General features: G+C 38.8%; 1 protein-coding gene across 3 annotated transcripts in view; it reads right to left on the minus strand.

Moving 5' to 3' along the window:
* The window catches only part of map4k1 (mitogen-activated protein kinase kinase kinase kinase 1), a 35,502-nt gene that overhangs the window by 3,645 nt on the left and 13,567 nt on the right, over positions 1-18,290 (minus strand). Inside the window, exons 3-30 of one of the 3 annotated variants that reach the window (XM_029446846.1) lie at positions 16,380-16,470; positions 16,241-16,305; positions 15,623-15,678; positions 15,236-15,283; positions 14,196-14,238; positions 13,567-13,639; positions 13,093-13,224; positions 12,732-12,794; positions 12,331-12,412; positions 11,187-11,303; positions 10,882-10,963; positions 10,136-10,188; positions 9,385-9,431; positions 9,267-9,311; positions 9,127-9,144; positions 8,993-9,038; positions 6,004-6,157; positions 5,114-5,214; positions 4,237-4,278; positions 4,054-4,132; positions 3,878-3,954; positions 3,185-3,245; positions 2,774-2,876; positions 2,638-2,696; positions 1,843-1,946; positions 994-1,171; positions 760-828; positions 75-167 (exon numbers count right to left, since the gene is read on the minus strand). In XM_029446846.1, the coding sequence (XP_029302706.1) occupies positions 75-167; positions 760-828; positions 994-1,171; positions 1,843-1,946; positions 2,638-2,696; positions 2,774-2,876; positions 3,185-3,245; positions 3,878-3,954; positions 4,054-4,132; positions 4,237-4,278; positions 5,114-5,214; positions 6,004-6,157; positions 8,993-9,038; positions 9,127-9,144; positions 9,267-9,311; positions 9,385-9,431; positions 10,136-10,188; positions 10,882-10,963; positions 11,187-11,303; positions 12,331-12,412; positions 12,732-12,794; positions 13,093-13,224; positions 13,567-13,639; positions 14,196-14,238; positions 15,236-15,283; positions 15,623-15,678; positions 16,241-16,305; positions 16,380-16,470 (2,181 nt within the window). Of the gene's footprint in view, positions 1-74; positions 168-759; positions 829-993; positions 1,172-1,842; positions 1,947-2,637; positions 2,697-2,773; positions 2,877-3,184; positions 3,246-3,877; positions 4,133-4,236; positions 4,279-5,113; positions 5,215-6,003; positions 6,158-8,992; positions 9,039-9,126; positions 9,145-9,266; positions 9,312-9,384; positions 9,432-10,135; positions 10,189-10,881; positions 10,964-11,186; positions 11,304-12,330; positions 12,413-12,731; positions 12,795-13,092; positions 13,225-13,566; positions 13,640-14,195; positions 14,239-15,235; positions 15,284-15,622; positions 15,679-16,240; positions 16,306-16,379; positions 16,471-18,290 lie in introns of all 3 variants that reach the window. The other 2 variants (XM_029446843.1, XM_029446844.1) reach the window with 2 other exon arrangements.

Genomic DNA, 18,290 nt, shown 5'->3' on the forward strand with positions numbered 1-18,290 from the left:
GTAAGGTACCTTGCATTTGAAGTACAGTACTTGAGTACATGTAGTTACTGCTGGTTTGTCTCTGGTGTGCTCACCTATAGACTCAACATCATGAGAGAAGGTGGTCTCTTGTGTTAGAGGCCTGTTGCTCTTCAGCTCCCCCTCCAGACCCACCACATGTACCGACTCTGTGGAGGAGAGAGGCTTAGTGTTGGAATACCGCAGACAGGAGCAGTAGAAGAAGAAGACAGAAATGCTATAGATCCTATCATCACAGTCGTGGGCAGAGCTGAGCCCCTGAGGGAAAGACACTCCTGAAACTGGAAACAATGTCTGCCTGGTGAAGAAGAACAATCCTTTCACCTTGTTACCTAAGTGTCCATATCACAGCATACACCTACTAAATAATACAAACTGACAAACATAATAATGTTGGTATTTTTACATTATCAAGAATACGTATAATAATAATAACAATTTAAATAGAATAAATACGTATTTAAACAATCTTAAAACAAAGTTAAACTATAGGGATAAAATGTAACATTTCTAAAATTTGCGTAAATGGAAGTAATAAATATATGTATACATAGATGTAAACAGGTAGTAAAACAGTAAGTAAAAGTATGTAAAGGTAAAGTTTCAAGAAGCTGCTGCAGAAAGTCGACCCAGTACAACATGATACACCGTGTGAACACAGATATTAGTGTTGTTATGTATCTGAAAAACATTCTGTGTTGTGAGAACTTAGATGTTCATGACGTTAAAGGAATGACTTACTTTCTATGAGGACAAGCAGTGAACTACTGTTCAACTGGTTTACTTGAATTACAGCTGGGCAAGGTCTCTCTGTAAAAACACACACACACACACACACACACTATTATTATTGTTGCTGTGTACTTGTGACATTTGTTGTTTTTGTTCCCATTGTAGAGCCATTTCATCATGGTGTTGTGATTGTAGCTATTCTTAAGTCTCTATAATGCACCTAATAATGCAGAATAAACCTACCCAGGCCAGAGTTGGTGAACCAGGATGTGTTGGAGTTGAGGTTGATGTATTCTACAATGACGGGCAGGTTGGGTCTGGACCCCCGAGAGACGCCGATACACACCAGCGGGTACTCCTGTTGGGGCACCGTCACCATCTCAAACACCCTCAGAGGGCTAGGCAGCGGGAAGTCAAAATTCTGCCAGCATGGAAGAGGAAAGTCAAGAATTTAATCTCCTTTTAAATATCTGTGGATGCAGCAAGCGAAGCAGAAATGTTAAGTGTATCATGCAAGCGCCCTTCAACCTGCACACTTTGAGCCTCAGCGTGGTGTTTAACTGACTGTCTCAGAACCAGAAACCATTTTATGGTCAAAGGTCTAAAGTTAACTTTAATAGTGACCATGCAGTGCTATATTTCCCTGCCAGCAGTCGTCTTATTAGCTGTTGTTAGTGTTAACAATACAAATAAGACTGAAAGACAAAGATGAACTCATCACACAATGCATCCTCTCAACTTCCACATAACGTTGTATTTCCACAGTAGGTCATAGGGTTCCTGTTTACTCTCTCTTTAGACACACGACCTTCAGCTGAACATTTTGAACTTTACAGGAGAAAAGACTGAGACTATAATACAGTTCAAACACATCGTATGGCGTCCCTGAGAGCTCAACATGCTGCAAATACACAACACACAACCAAATGCCTGAAGAAGCACCACACAAAAAGCGTTGCACACATCTGAATGTAACATAGGCTGCGGTCGAATGTTCAATACAATTACACCCTGTGTCTTTTTTCCAAACCGCTTTTCTTTGACCTCATTGAAAAACGCATTTCATAATAACCCAAGGTTTTATACACATACCTTAATGAGCATGAACTTGTGCATGGGTTCGTACCACTGCAGCAGCACCACGCTGGACTCCAGGCCGCAGCACAGGAACACACAGCCTCCCTGCATGTTACCTGCTGCAGGACACAAGTTTTAGTTGCTTTTCTCTGTGAAACCAACCAGCACAGTATCCTGTACAGGAATCTGCCTCATTTAGTTTAGTTTAAATTCTTAAATCCTCAATTATTTACCTCAACTGCAGAGGGTCCCAGGCCTTTAATTGAGCCAGGCTTGTATTAGAGACAGTCCTCTGTTTGATAAGTATTCTTTCTGATCTGTTCCTGTTTTCCCAGTTTAATTAGTTTTACTGCATTATGCTGTAAATACAAACTCAACACTTTCTGTATCTTTATATTTCAAATCAAGAGCCCTGTAGCATTTCAAAATCCCTTCATTTCATCACAGATTTTAATGTGACATATTTGCAGGATGGTAAATGGACTTCGAAGGTACTTTAAATGTAGCTACTGCCATCTTGTGGCGCTCGTAAGTGACTACAAAATACAGTTTGGCTGGGACATTAACACACGCACACCCACAGCGACTGAAATAGGACAAGAACACTTTAGATGAGTAATCCAGAACAAAGTGTTGCAAACAAGCTGATTATATTGTTGAATGTATTAAATTAAAGTGATTAAATGTACATTATGCTCATTATGTATCTTTCCATAATTGGGATTTGTAGAACAAAAGATTCTCTCTGCACAGACGTATATACTATCAAACTTGTTTTTGTTGTTGCCATCATTCAGTATTTTGTCTCACCAACTGCGCAGGTCTTGCAGCCTTTTGTATCAGGTATTTTAAACGTCACTGCACATTTCCTGAAGACAAAATAAATGAATGTTATAGCTTTTAACACAGACTTTCCAATCAAATAAGAGAGAGGGTCCTGTGTTACCTTGGTAACAGTCGGTGAGTCTGCAAGGAAACCATCCTCTGGTCTTTCCGAGCCTGTTCGTACAACTCCTTCAGTGAGTGGGAGTGAAGCTGCGAGGATTTACCTGCAAACACAGACAGAGAAACACTCATACAGAGACTCTGAACCCTCTGACCTGGGGTTAAAGCTCACATGCAACACCTGTATGTACTGATTATATGACGGACATATGAAATACTCAAAAGATAAATTAAGGAATATTTATTTTATATCCAGAGTTTGAACACTTTCCTTTAATTCTGGCTCCAATCACTTTCAGGTTCCAGGTTTCAGGTTCAGTAACTCAACAAATGAAATTATTCAGCCATATAGAAATGTTTACGTATCTTAAACTGCAGTCTTTTATTATTTTATTATTATTATTTAATTTACCTGATACAGACATGAGGATGTTATTGATGGTGTAGACCCAGGTGCACTTCCCTGGATACAACTGAAAGAGAAAAAGACGAACTCCATTTATTTACAGCTTCCTTTTTGCTCAAGTTTCTCTTTCATTGCTTTTCAAGCTTTTTGTTGCAACAGTTCTCTTATATCCTGTTGGTAGTTTAATCTACACAAAGCATCATATTCTATAAGATCATCATGTTTGTAGTGTCTCTGTCCTGTGAGAACACGTGTCTCTGAAAAGTTCATGAGTTTCTCAGTAAAACGTTTTCAGCTCTGTGACAAAGCATTTTCCAGCTGATCCAGGAGGTGTTTAAATAGTTTATATAGATTAAGAAGTAGGATACTTTTCTCAACACAAAGGAACACTTCATCCTTCAGTTTATCACAAACATCAACATCAACACATCGGGAGGTACATGGTTTTCACTGGATGGGACGGGATGAATAATAGTAACTAAAACTGCCAGATGAATGAAGTGGAGTAAAAAGAACAATATTGACTTCTGATATGAAGTGGAGAAGAAGTATAAAGTTTCATAGAATGGAAATACTCAGGTTAAGGATAAAGTACTTAAAATTTGTACTTGAGAACAGTACTTGAGTAAATGTACTTAGTTACATTCCAGCCCTAGCATAAACTAAACCACACCCCACATATTATGATAAAGGTCCTACCAGCTCCATGGTGGCCTCTGAGCCGCTCAGGTTCAGGGTGTAGATGCCTTCCTCTGCCCCCAGGATCAGATGCTGGTCTGAGGGAGAGAGAAGAGCGGTCAGACAGATAAAACACGTTTGATAAGGAAGAGGGAGCAGAGAATCTGCTGTGCACTTTATTTGATGCATGATACAACCTTTGGAAGCTGTGTTATCCCACGTTGTGGAGCAGTTTATTTTCAGAGGGCAGCCATGGAAGATCTTTTTAAAGTAGACCTGGAGGGAGAGGAGGGGCATTAACTTATTAATTTCATCCCCATTCTCAGACGCTCAGCAGCAGAGGAGGTGAGACGAAGGGAACAGAAACAACAGAAACTCACGGGAGGTTTCTTCATGACGGGGCTGACACACTCCGCAGGGTTCTGAGAGCAAAGAGGAAACGCTCAGGAGTGTGAAGGAGAGAAGGAAATGAAAGACTCTACAGCTGAACGTTAGCTTCCATAAATCAATCCTGAACATCCACCATCATCTCTACTTTCTCTTGTTTTCATAGCTCTGCTTTGTCTTCCACGTGAAGCTTATAATAGTCGCTTGTGTCAGCACACTGTGAACATACTCTGTTACAAGTAAAAGTGCTGCACTCAAAGTAAGAGTATAATCAGGACAATGTTACTATATGATTATATATTAGATTACTATGATTATGAATATGTAATTGGTTGAGGTGGGGCTCATTTTGAACTATTGACTAGTGATTATGATTTTTATTATGGATTAATTGAATATAGTGAGAAATGCCGTCACAATTACCCAGAGCCCAAAGTGACACCTTTACAGTTCAAACCTCAACATTATTACTAATACATAACAATTATTAATAATAAAAGTCGCAAATCTTCACATTTGAGAAGCCGGAAACATGAAATGTTTTTACATTATTTAATTTAAATTGATCAAAATAGTGAACAGTTCATTTTCTGTCAATCGAGTAGTTAATTAATCGACTAATAGTTTCAGCTGTACGTGTATAAACTGTTAATTTACAAGAAAACATAATATTTAAAAAGCTATGTGTGTGCTTTGTGAGTCTTCATTTGTAAATGAACTAAAACTGTCAAATGAGTCAAATGTACAATATTTCCCTCTGTGATGTGAAGTGCCATGAAAAGACTGAAGCAAAGTACAAGTACTTGAGTAAATGTACTTTAATTCTACATTTCAGCAGCGGTGTGCAGGACCTCTGAGGCACAGTTCTACCTTTAATGGGGGTCGCCATTTGCGTATGCCTTTAGGGGGGAGCTCAGGAGGAAGGAGCTCCGCCGGGTTGTCAATCAACTGGACAGGGAAGGACGGAGGGTCTGGATCACACACACACACACACACACACACACACACACACACACACACACACACACACACACACACACACACACACACACACACAATGAGAAGTGTGTGAAATAATTTGCACTGCAAAAAATGCACATGTGCTTTCTGTTGTTGTATATTGGAAATTCAATTTTCTGGACCGAATATTAATTTTCTTTCTAGACTCTTGTGTGAGTGAATATGAGGATGAAACTGGACAAACTAACTCCTGAAATATTTCCCTTTTAACGAAACATATTCTTAATTATTGGTTTGTATACACGGAGGTGCTATTCTGGTTACATTTGGAGCGTTCAGTCAGTACAGTTCATGTACTACATTCCCTGTGTATATGTACACAGTTTCCTGTTTCAGTGTCAAGTGCACAACAAGGTCAGGTAAGACTGCAGCAGATCCCTCCCTCCCTCTACACGTTACCTGTCTGATCCCCGCCTGAGACACTCCCACTTCTCTACCAGCAGCCGGCACCCTAACCACGCCCCCCTACCACAGCATCATTCTCTCTCCGGAGAAGGTGATTGGTTGCAAACTGCTGTCCCTCCAGGATGTATGATCTTTGTGATCATACATCTGAACCCTACAAACTCTTCCTCATACTCCTCATGTGGGAACTTTTGCACATTCCTCTGACTATTTTGCACATTTCTGCTACTACCACTATTGCACAGCTCCTCCAGTTTTAATTAATATATACTGTACATATCTTTTATTACATTCTGTACATTCTTTATTTATTTTTATTTTTTGAGGCAGCTCACCTGAGTTTCGCGAGGATCGTGGTTGGGGCGTAGGACGGACCTGCGTCCCACTGGAGGTCCTGAGGAGAGGGGAGGGAGCGTACAGAGAGCAGGGTTTCCTCGCCCAGTCGTCCTCCACCGCCACGCTTTCCTCTGAGCTGCTCCGAGCTTTGGGCTGCACACACGGAAACATGTTGAGTCTCTTCGTCTCACAGTATAAACTGCTTCTTATCCAAAACTAGTTAAAGTGATGGAGCAGGAAGAGGTTTGATGTGTTCCAGGGAACGAAACGTGTGACCCACAAAACTGTTGCACTGTAGTGGTGTCATTTTGACTTACAAGCAGTCAGTAATAAATGAGTTATTCTAGTCTGATCTCTGTGTTGATGTTGGAAAACTATTTTCATCAAACAGTGGTATAATTATGACATAAATACTTTCCAGTTAACAAAATACACTACAAATTGTTTGTCAAATATGTATCAGCATTTATCACTCCACTAGATTTATCTGACAGCTTTAGTTACTTTTCAGATTACAAATGATCATCTCCAGATGTGTTGATGTTTGTGATAAACTGAAGGATGAAGTGTTGCTTTATGTGTTGAGAAAATGCTCCTACATCTTGATTTAAATAAACTCTTTTAAAAGCCTCCTGGATCAGCTGTAAAATGCTTCGTCACAGAGCTGAAAATGTTTTTCTGAGAAACTCATGAAGAGTTGACTTTTTAGAGACACGTGGTTCTCACAGGACACAGCAGTAACATGCAACACACACATTAATACAGCAGTAACATGCAACACACACATTAATACAGCAGTAACATGCAACACACACATTAATGCAGCAGCAACATGCAACACACACATTAATACAGCAGCAACATGCAACACACACATTAATACAGCAGTAACATGCAACACACACATTAATGCAGCAGCAACATGCAACACACACATTAATGCAGCAGCAACATGCAACACACACAGTAATGCAGCAGCAACATGCAACACACACATTAATACAGCAGTAACATGCAACACACACATTAATACAGCAGTAACATGCAACACACACATTAATACAGCAGTAACATGCAACACACACATTAATACAGCAGTAACATGCAACACACACATTAATACAGCAGCAACATGCAACACACACATTAATGCAGCAGCAACATGCAACACACACATTAATACAGCAGTAACATGCAACACACACATTAATACAGCAGTAACATGCAACACACACATTAATGCAGCAGCAACATGCAACACACACATTAATACAGCAGTAACATGCAACACACACATTAATGCAGCAGCAACATGCAACACACACATTAATACAGCAGTAACATGCAACACACACATTAATACAGCAGTAACATGCAACACACACATTAATGCAGCAGCAACATGCAACACACACATTAATACAGCAGTAACATGCAACACACACATTAATGCAGCAGCAACATGCAACACACACATTAATACAGCAGTAACATGCAACACACACATTAATACAGCAGTAACATGCAACACACACATTAATACAGCAGTAACATGCAACACACACATTAATACAGCAGTAACATGCAACACACACATTAATGCAGCAGCAACATGCAACACACACATTAATACAGCAGTAACATGCAACACACACATTAATGCAGCAGCAACATGCAACACACACATTAATGCAGCAGCAACATGCAACACACACAGTAATGCAGCAGCAACATGCAACACACACATTAATGCAGCAGCAACATGCAACACACACATTAATGCAGCAGCAACATGCAACACACACATTAATGCAGTAGCAACATGCAACACACAGATTAATGCAGCAGCAACATACAACACACACATTAATGCAGCAGCAACATACAACACACACATTAATGCAGCAGCAACACACACATTAATGTAGCAGCAACATGCAACACACACATTAATGCAGCAGCAACATGCAACACACACATTAATGCAGCAGCAACATGCAACACACACATTAATGCAGCAGCAACATGCAACACACACATTAATGCAGCAGCAACATGCAACACACACATTAATGCAGCAGCAACATGCAACACACACATTAATGCAGCAGCAACATGCAACACACACATTAATGCAGCAGCAACATGCAACACACACATTAATGCAGCAGCAACATGCAACACACACAGTAATGCAGCAGCAACATGCAACACACACAGTAATGCAGCAGCAACATGCAACACACACATTAATGCAGCAGCAACATGCAACACACACATTAATGCAGCAGCAACATGCAACACACACATTAATGCAGCAGCAACATGCAACACACACAGTAATGCAGCAGCAACATGCAACACACACATTAATGCAGCAGTAATATGCAACACACACATTAATGCAGCAGCAACATGCAACACACACATTAATGCAGCAGCAACATGCAACACACACATTAATGCAGCAGCAACATGCAACACATACATTAATGCAGCAGTAATATGAATCCAGAAACATCATATATAATAAACACCGACAGGAACATTTACTGCACAATCAATACTTTTACTTTTCATACTTTAACTACATTTTGGTGATACATACTTTTACTTAAGTAAGGATTTCAATGCAGGACTTTTACTTTTAGTATTCTCACAGTGTGGTATTAGTACTTTTCATAAAGAATATGAATACTTCTTTCACCACTGTCTCTCACTAAAGCAACAGAAATGCAAAGAATTGTCTGTAAAATGAATTTACGTGCATGTAGAAAGGCAAGGATTGTTAACACCTCATATTTCAAATGCATGCCTTTACCTGTGTGCGATCAAATCCAATAATCATGATATTAACAGGCAATAGCCGTTTTTAACAATAAATCCTATTCATGATGTTTTTATTGTCATTTTGTTAATATGTTTTTTTAACTTCAAATATATAGGCCTGTCACTCATGTGTGGATTAAGTGATTTGTCAATAATCACCTTTGGAGGAAGTGGAGGGGGAGTTTCATTAGCGGACATTCTGTAACTGTTGGCAGAGAGAGTTCTGGTTCAGTGCGGTGTGTTAACGATACAAACACATTAATACACGTGTGCATTTGTGTTTATTCACTAACCCGGCTTGTATCGTAGGGCTGCGGTGGACAAAAGAAAGACAACGTGTCAATGCAATCTATTTAAATGTTCCTGTATATAAAGAGCAATGACAGCTACATACTGTGTTATTTTGTTAAACATGGTGTTGATGTTTTCTTACATATCCACATCGTCATAGTCATCGTCTGAGTCTGAGTCCTGATCCCTGAGACAGAAAAGAGGTTAGCTGTTTTGGTGAGACATTTAACGTGACTGCATGTCTGTGACCCGGCTCTTACCTCACTGGACTCTTGCTGCTGCCGGTGGATCTCAGTGAAGGTCTTAACTGTACATAATAAATAGTAATATACATTATATACATATACATAATACACAGTTTAATTGTCAATGTTTAAGGAATTAAGAGCGAGAAAATAGAAAAGACAGAACCCAACAGTTCTTTGTCTGTTGTGTTAAATTAATGTTCTTGTTCACTTTGTCATAATTATCATAATAAATATAGTAAAATAATAAGTCAATATTTTTTCAGGTCATAAACATTTACTTTGCAGACATGCTGCACGCATCACTAGCTGTGATACAGCACTGTGTACTGTACGTACTGTATGTACTATGTGTATGTGTGTGTGCTCTATGCATGTACTAAATACATGTATGTATGTATTTATAAAAGTATATATACAGTACCAACATATACTGTACATATTTATATTTGTATGTATAGATACATAACACATGTGTAGTAAGTTGTAAGAATGTAAAATATATACTTGTTTGTACGTACTATATAAATGTGTTTGCATGTGTGTATAAATATGTTCATACATACTACTACACACAGTATACAGTACAAGTTCTATATGTACACTTTGTATGTATGCATGAGCTCTATGTAAGTACTATATGCATGTCCATGCATACTGAAAATACAATACATACACATGTATAATATGAATATGTATTTAAAACATATATGATGCATGTATTGTATGGATGTCTAAGAAGTACTACTACTAACATCAAACTTACTGTTGTGTTTGGTGATTCCTTCTTCACAGGCCTCCGAGTCCAAATCTGTTGCACTGAGCAACAAGCACAACAGTAGAACACAAGGACACACATTACACATTAACGTTGCAGTGAACTTATCCAGAGAAACTTAAATAAATGTGTATTCTGTCACCAGCAGCATTTTTATCATCCAATAAATGTAGAGCAACAGAGAGTGAAGTGAAGCCTGCAATATTCAAGTAGTATTCAGTAATACTGACAGCTTCAGGATGAGAACAGGAGGAATGTAAAGAAAAGTATTTATTAAGGCGAGTAAGGACTTTTGTGTTGCTGTAAACATGTGGATCTTTTATTTATGTAGCCTACTATATATGCTGTATGCATGTAATGCACATTTATTTAAGTACTGCACATGTAGATGTACTTACACTTTACTTAGATATTTCCATTTTCTGCTACTTTATACTTCTACTCCACTACATCTCAGAGGTAAATATTTAAAAGCTTTAGTTACTCTGCAGAGTCACATTTCCTGTTGTGATGTAATGAATCACTAAACTGTTGACTTGATAAAGAATTTGTTGCTGGCTGGGAATATTTGAAAAATACATTTAAAATGTGATAACTCTTACATAATGTATACTTTATTAAACCAAAGATGTATTTAAGCAAATGTCTTAAAACTCACCGTCCAACCACAAATCTGACGTATTTAATGTAATAAGGTTCGCCATACTGTAGTTAAAGTGAAAGTGTTTTCTTACAGGTAATGTCAGAGTGTGTCCGCTCCGCCTGGTTGTGTTTGTTGACAGACTGGATCCTCTTCAAAGATCCCGGCAGCGCCACCTTAAATCAGCAAGAAGACGTGTGGTTTATTCTATCAGGCTCTATGATCACTGGGAGGAGAGTTTAATTTCAAGATTAAGTTGAAGCTTTGAGCAAAAAAAAGAATCTCATGAATAAAACATTAAGCCTCATCTATAATGAAAACATTAAGGATGAATCGTGATTGACTAGAATGTTAATAACCATTGATCAAATAAAGAGCTAATAAGAATGTGGTTAAGACCTCCATCTCGTCGTCGTCCGTCACCAGGCAGGACTTCAGTTTCTCAGGGTGTCGATACTTCTCCAGCAGGTCCAGGGTCAGCTCCTGGCTCAGGCACTGCTGGGTCAAAAACATTTGCTGCAGAGGGGACGAGGTGTAGAGGAGACACAGGAAGCAAAGGATGGAGAAAGAGATGACAGAAATAGTAAGTAATCAGGAGAAAGATGATGAAGACTATCCGCAGCAGTACGGAGATAAAGACCAGCACGGTCCAGTCCAAGTAAAAGCTTACAGGAAGCCAAGAGTAAGGAAACCTCGAATCTGAGACTGGATGACAGTCAGTCTGCAGAGCTGTGGTAAACTGTTTTAAACATGCAATATACTTAATATTGTTGGCCAATAGAGGGCAGCAGGAAACACGTATACACTGACATATCATCATCTTTTAAAGACCTTTTATGTAACCAGCAAACAGACCTTTCCAGAACTGTACAATCCTGCCATGAGGGAGCACTGAGACGTTAACGGTGCATTGGCAGGTTGGTCGGGGCTCCTCATTGTGCCTTTAAGTGAACTTGTTAGCAAACAATTGATTCTTTAGACATCCAGCAGTTACAGAACCACATGATCATTCATGAGAAGTCTCTGTGCTTGTGTCCACCTGGTCCAATATTTTCTCTATCAGCTGAGTTTATGGTCTCCACACCTCCGGAGGCAACAATCTGTGTCTTCAGCTTCTAACTGCTGCACTATGTTCACCAGCTCGTCTCCAACTGTGTCCGTCTGCTGTTTGTGCTGAGCAGGAAGTGTTTGCTGAGTTTTGGCGAGCGGTGAGAGTGAAGCAGTGAAGTTGTGAGCCGGACAGATAAACAATGAGCTGGAACTATAAAGCTCCTTCATCACTACAAGCGACTACTTTCACATTGTTGTTTGAGACGTTGCTGTCATGAAAATATTAATTATAGCCACTCTAAGTTGTGTAATATCTATTTCAAACTGTCCCTCATGACAGTTTGTTTACATATCAGTGTTGCTACATTTTCAAAATCATGCTAGAAAATATTAGCTATGATTAGTATTTCCCCCTTCACTATAGATTAGTTTCATTTGATGCAGAACTGACACTTTATAAAGCTGAAGTGAAACATGTGTTGGCAGTACTGACTGAGAGCATCTTGGAGGCGCTGGGTCTCTTCTTCGGGTTCCTCACCAACATGGCCTTTACAAAGTTATAAAACATGGAGGACCTGCAGACAGGAGATGTGTTGGTAGCATTCTATATCATGGAACTGAATCTATAAACATGTACAGTACACACACACATTATGGATGATTGTATCAAGAACTGCTTGCATTGTAACATTTGTTGTTGGCCTGTACAGACTCAAGGTTTCCTTCTTCTCTCCTTTTTCAGATTGAAATATTTCATATGTGTAAACATACAGTTAGAAAACATCTGTTCAAAGATGGAGATGTAAATGCAAGACCAGGAAGTTGCACTTGATTGATAATTACTATCTGCTGACCTCATGACTAAATGTAATGTATGACAGTGTTTTTATTTACCATTTGGACTTGTCCTTAAGTTTAGGAGGCTGGTAGCCGCTCTTGGACATGAGAAACAGGACTCTGCAGGGTCAAAACAACAGTAAATGAGAATCTGTGTGTGTTTGTAGTCACGTGCATGAATGGCCTATAACAGGTTAGTGAAATGAAACAATAACTGCAGTGTGTGTTGTGTTTCCTTCTTCAAGTGAGGAGAGCAAAGCTGTAAGACGAGTGTGTCTGTGCGTGTGTGTGTGTGTGTCTGTGTGTGTGTGTGTGTGTGTGTGTGTGTGTGTGTGTGTGTGTGTGTGTGTGTGTGTGTGTGTGCGCAGAGGAGTAGACATGCTCGGGTATATAACGTTGTCTTTCAGTGTGTATTTACCGCAGTGGGTGGACGTCAAACATTGGCGGCTGTAGCTCTGCCAGCTCGATGGCTGTGATGCCCACAGACCAGATGTCACAGAGCTCATTGTAGCCCCCTTTGATCTCCACGGCTGCCACCTCTGGTGCCATCCTGAGCAGGGAAACAGCAACAAGTCATATTCGCACCACAGATACTGAGCATAGTGTAAAATAATTATAGTATCTGAAAATAAATGACTTTGTAAACTTTCTAAAATATAATGACTTCAATGATTTCAAAATATTTAGTTATACTGTAACATTGTTGAGAGCTGCTCTCTCATCAAACTACAGCGCAGTGAAAACAGTAAGAGGGGAAAGAAGACAAAGCTAATAATAAAGTGACACATTTCTGCTACTCCCCGCAGCCACCTGCAGTTATTGTTTCAGTTCCAGGTGTTTACAGGACCTGTAGCGTCCTGCAGAGACACTGATCTCTGGGGTTTGAACTCACCAATATGGCGTCCCGATGAAGGACATCCGCCGGGCCAGAGTGGCAGTGATCTGAGCCGAGATCCCAAAGTCAGCTACACAACACAGGAAACAAAAATATAAATAATAACCACAATAACCACTCATTCAATTTTACTAACAAATTACACTTAACAAGACATGTTTCTGAGAGTAATCATTGTAATCATTTGTAAATGAAATGAAATGTGTGCTTTGTATTACTACTATTTATTTCACAGTTACTTCACACTGCTACGTTCTTTTATTAATAAAAAAGAAGCCTTAATTATTTCTTAGGATTTTTAATAATGGTTGTGTTTTAAATCCCTGAGGGAATATCTAACTAGAATAATTATTCCTTTCTGGATTCAAATGTCAGTCAAATAATAATAATAATAATAATAATAATAATAATTATTATTATTATTATTATTATTATTATTATTATTATTATTATTATAAGAATTTAGCTTGTAAATGAATAAATGTTTTGCAGCTGAATATTAAGTGCTGTATCAGACCACCACATAATAGCAGAGATGTGTTCATTGAGACGTCACTCATGCAGCGAGTGACTCATCTTAACCACACCGGTACAGCGCAGAGCACACAGTGCAAACATCCACCTACCCAGCCTGACCTCGCCATGATCGTTCACAAGGATGTTGGCACCCTGGAGGCAAAAGAGGGCGAGAGAAGCTTCAACACAGACACAACCAGAGGAACTTCTTCTCATGCAAACACTCTCCTATACCCACGTGGTGATCTTTAACTGAACCCAGGATAGAAGTCAAAAACCTGTCAACCCTAAAAGTACAATAAAGGTCTTGATGGGCTGATTGTTGAAGTGTGATAAATATGTTCTCCTGATTATATGTTCATGTTCTGCTGCATTACCAGTGGTGGAAGAAATATTCAGATCCTTTACTTAAATCCAAATGCTAATACTACACTGTGAAAATACAATACAAGTAGAAGTCCTGCATTCAAAACATTACCTAAGTAAAAGTATATATCAGCTAAATGTAGTTAAACTATGAAAAGTGAAAGTATTCATTGTATATGTAGTTTTGAATTAATATTACTGTTGAATTAATGTGTATGTTGCATTTTACTGCTGAAGATGTTTAATGTTGTGCTCATTTATTCCTGTTGGTAGTTTAATCTACACAAAGCTTCATATTCTATAAGATCATCATGTTTGTAGCGAAAATAATGTTTTTTTCAACATTTCATCCTTCAGTTTATCAACACATCTGGAGAAACATGGTGTCCACTGGACAGGAAGAAGAGGAACAATTGTAATCTGAAAAGTAACAAAAGCTGTCAATATAAAAGTACTTCTGATATGTTGTGAAGTAGAAGTATAAAGTAGCATAACATAGAAGTACAGGATAAGAGTAACTCAAATGTGTACTTAAGTACTGGAGTTAATGCACGTATTACCTTCCACCATTGGATTTACTGTCTCATTTTCTAAATAATTTTTTGATCATAACGATATAAAATCTGAGAACTTGGAATTCAAAGATACTGGATAATAGAACAAAGATACTGTCTGTCAGCTACTTCAATTACAAATACACATTATCTATGGCACAGTAAACATGTAAAATATATGCGATTGAATACTAGACAACAAAAGTAGAGTAAAGGTGAGACATGTTCACCTTGATGTCTCTGTGGATCTTCTTCTGTGCATGCAGGTAGTCCAGACCCTGGTCACACACACACACACACACACACACACACACACACACACACACACACACACACACACACACACACACACACACACACACTTTTTGTAAGTCGCTTTGGACAAAAGCATCAGTAATGTAATGTAACATAAGACTGACTGCTGAATTTATCACCAAAATAAAAGCTTTTACTTTATTGATTCAACCTATTAAAACCAGTTCAGCCGTGAAGAGAAAACAAAGAATAAAAAGGACAAAACAGACGGTAGAAGTGCCTCGAACATCATAATCAACATTCAGGTGTTTAAGATTATTAAAAGTAAAACCTAAGTTAAACAATAATCAGTGTGACTTTACCTTCAGCATCTCTCTGCAGATGTAGGCGATCTGAGGCTCAGACAGAGGACCAGTCACTGTGGAACACAATTATTATAAATTATTTACAGCATACACAGTGCAGTACAAGTGATTGGTTTTGGTTAATTAAAAGTATAAAAGTATTAGCATCAAAATATACTTAAAGTAGGCTCATTATGCAGAATGGCTCATTTCAAAATAATGTAAATTACATTACTGGATTATAATTATTGATGCATTAATGTGTCACTTTATTGTTGCAGCTGCTTAAGGTGGAGCTAATTTCTATTACCTAATACAGTGCTAGCTTGTTATTTCCCCCTCATCTTATCTCATCTTAACCTATAATAATACATAATAATATATTTGTTGATTAGATTTTGTATTAATATTCTGTATCTGCAAAAACTGATGTTGTCAAATAAATGTAGTGGAGTAAAATGTACAGTACTTGAGTAATAGACACACACACACACACACACACACACACACACACACACACACACACACACGCACACACGCACACACGCACGCACACACATACACACACACACACACACACACACACACACACACACACACACACACACACACACACACACACACACACACACACACCATTGTAGATGTCCTGCAGGGAGCCTCCTCCACAGAACTCCATACAGATCCACAGTTTGTTGGCTCTGCAGATGGAAGAAGAGTTAGCTCCTGTATGTGAGATCAAGAGGAGAGCGAGAGGAAGAGACAGACAGCTCACCGTATGTAGCTGCCGTAATAAGCCACTATGTTGGGATGTTTGCAGCTCTTCACTATGACGATTTCCTGCTGGATGATAGAAAAATCATCCTCTGTGGAGGTAGACAGAAAGAGAGGATACATGTTCATTATTTCCATCACATTGCATATGAACACAGTCAGTGGGTATACACGCTACATGCTAACCGAGTCTTGCTAACATCTAGTTGCTGTTCCTGTTCAGTATATTGTATGTAAAAAGCCTCCTGGATCAGCTGTAAAATGCTCTGTCACAAAGCTGAAAACAGCTGTTTTACTGAGAAACTCATAAAAAGTTGACTTTTTAGAGACACGTGGTTCTCACAGGACAGAGAATCTACAAACATGATGATCTTATAGAATATGATGCTTTGTGTAGATTAAACTACCAACAGGATATAAAGGAGTTGAATGAGCACAACCTTAAACATCCACAGCAGCAACATGCAACACACACATTAATGCAGCAACAACATGCAACACACACATTAATGCAGCAGCAACATGCAAACAACACACATTAATGCAGCAGCACATGCAACACACACATTAATGCAGCAGCAACATGCAACACACACATTAATGCAGCAGCAACATGCAACACACACATTAATGCAGCAGCAACATGCAACACACACATTAATGCAGCAGCAGCAACATGCAACACACACATTAATGCAGCAGCAACATGCAACACACACATTAATGCAGCAGCAACATGCAACACACACATTAATGCAGCAGCAACATGCAACACACACATTAATGCAGCAGCAACATGAATCCAGAAACATCACATATAATAAACACTGACAGGAACATTTACTGCTCAGTCAATACTTTTACTTTTCACACTTTAACTACATTTAGTTGATAACATACTTTTACTTAAGTACAATTTTGAAGGCAGGACTTTTACTTGTAGTGTATTAGTACTTTTACTTCAGTAAAGGACCTGAACACTTCTTCCACCACTGTCTGTCACCGTTAGTACTGACAGGTGCAACTCCTGCTCAGCTTTTATATTATGAGCTACAGGGGTAAATGCATAAACACCCCTGAAACAAGGAGCACATACATCAAACAGAAGCTACGCTTATTTATTAATCTGATGTGTGCATGTTTGAGTATCAAAAAAGGTTTAATTGTAAGCGTATACTCAGCCTTTTCTTATTTGGGATAGCGATTAATATTCTGAACCCTCCATGTGAGCATCCAAATGAAGGTGGAGTGGATTGAGTGTGAAGGCCATTTTAAGCCCAAGAAGGTTCCATGAGGAAGTAGACTTGAAGCCGTTTCATGGACCGTGACATTAGTTAGAGTAAATCTTAAGTGATGAGGGGGATTTAAATACATTGTCTTTATGAAAAAAGAATACAAGGCAGGACGGCCAGAATTGGCCATTTTTCCTTTGTGAAGCTTTAATAACAACGTGGTTCACTGAATGAGTCAAAGGGGCATCTTCACACAACCAGTGTAATCATACTGTTGGAGGTTTGAATGCAATTACAGCCGGTTTGCTTTGGTTATTGGTGGAGTCCAATGGTTTATAGCTTATCTCTCTCTCTCTCTCTCTCTCTTTCTCTCTCTCTCTTTCTCCATTAATCGTCTGTCGATTGTTGTTTGTAAAAACAGTGAATATAGTGAGAAATGCCGTCACAATCACTCAGAGCCCAAAGTGACACCTTTACAGTCCAAACCTCAACAATACATAACAATTATTATGAAATTTGTGTAGTACAAATATAAAGTTGCATAAAAAGAAAAGAATGGCTGAATGTATTTGACTGGAAACGTGTTTATTACCTTTGTCCAAGTGCACATGTAACATCTATAGGCCAGTGTTTTTCAGTGATGACACTCTATTTAAAGTGATGAACATTCAGATTCTCAC

This window comes from Cottoperca gobio, chromosome 13 (genome assembly GCF_900634415.1).
Source record: "Cottoperca gobio chromosome 13, fCotGob3.1, whole genome shotgun sequence".
Taxonomy (NCBI): domain Eukaryota; kingdom Metazoa; phylum Chordata; class Actinopteri; order Perciformes; family Bovichtidae; genus Cottoperca; species Cottoperca gobio.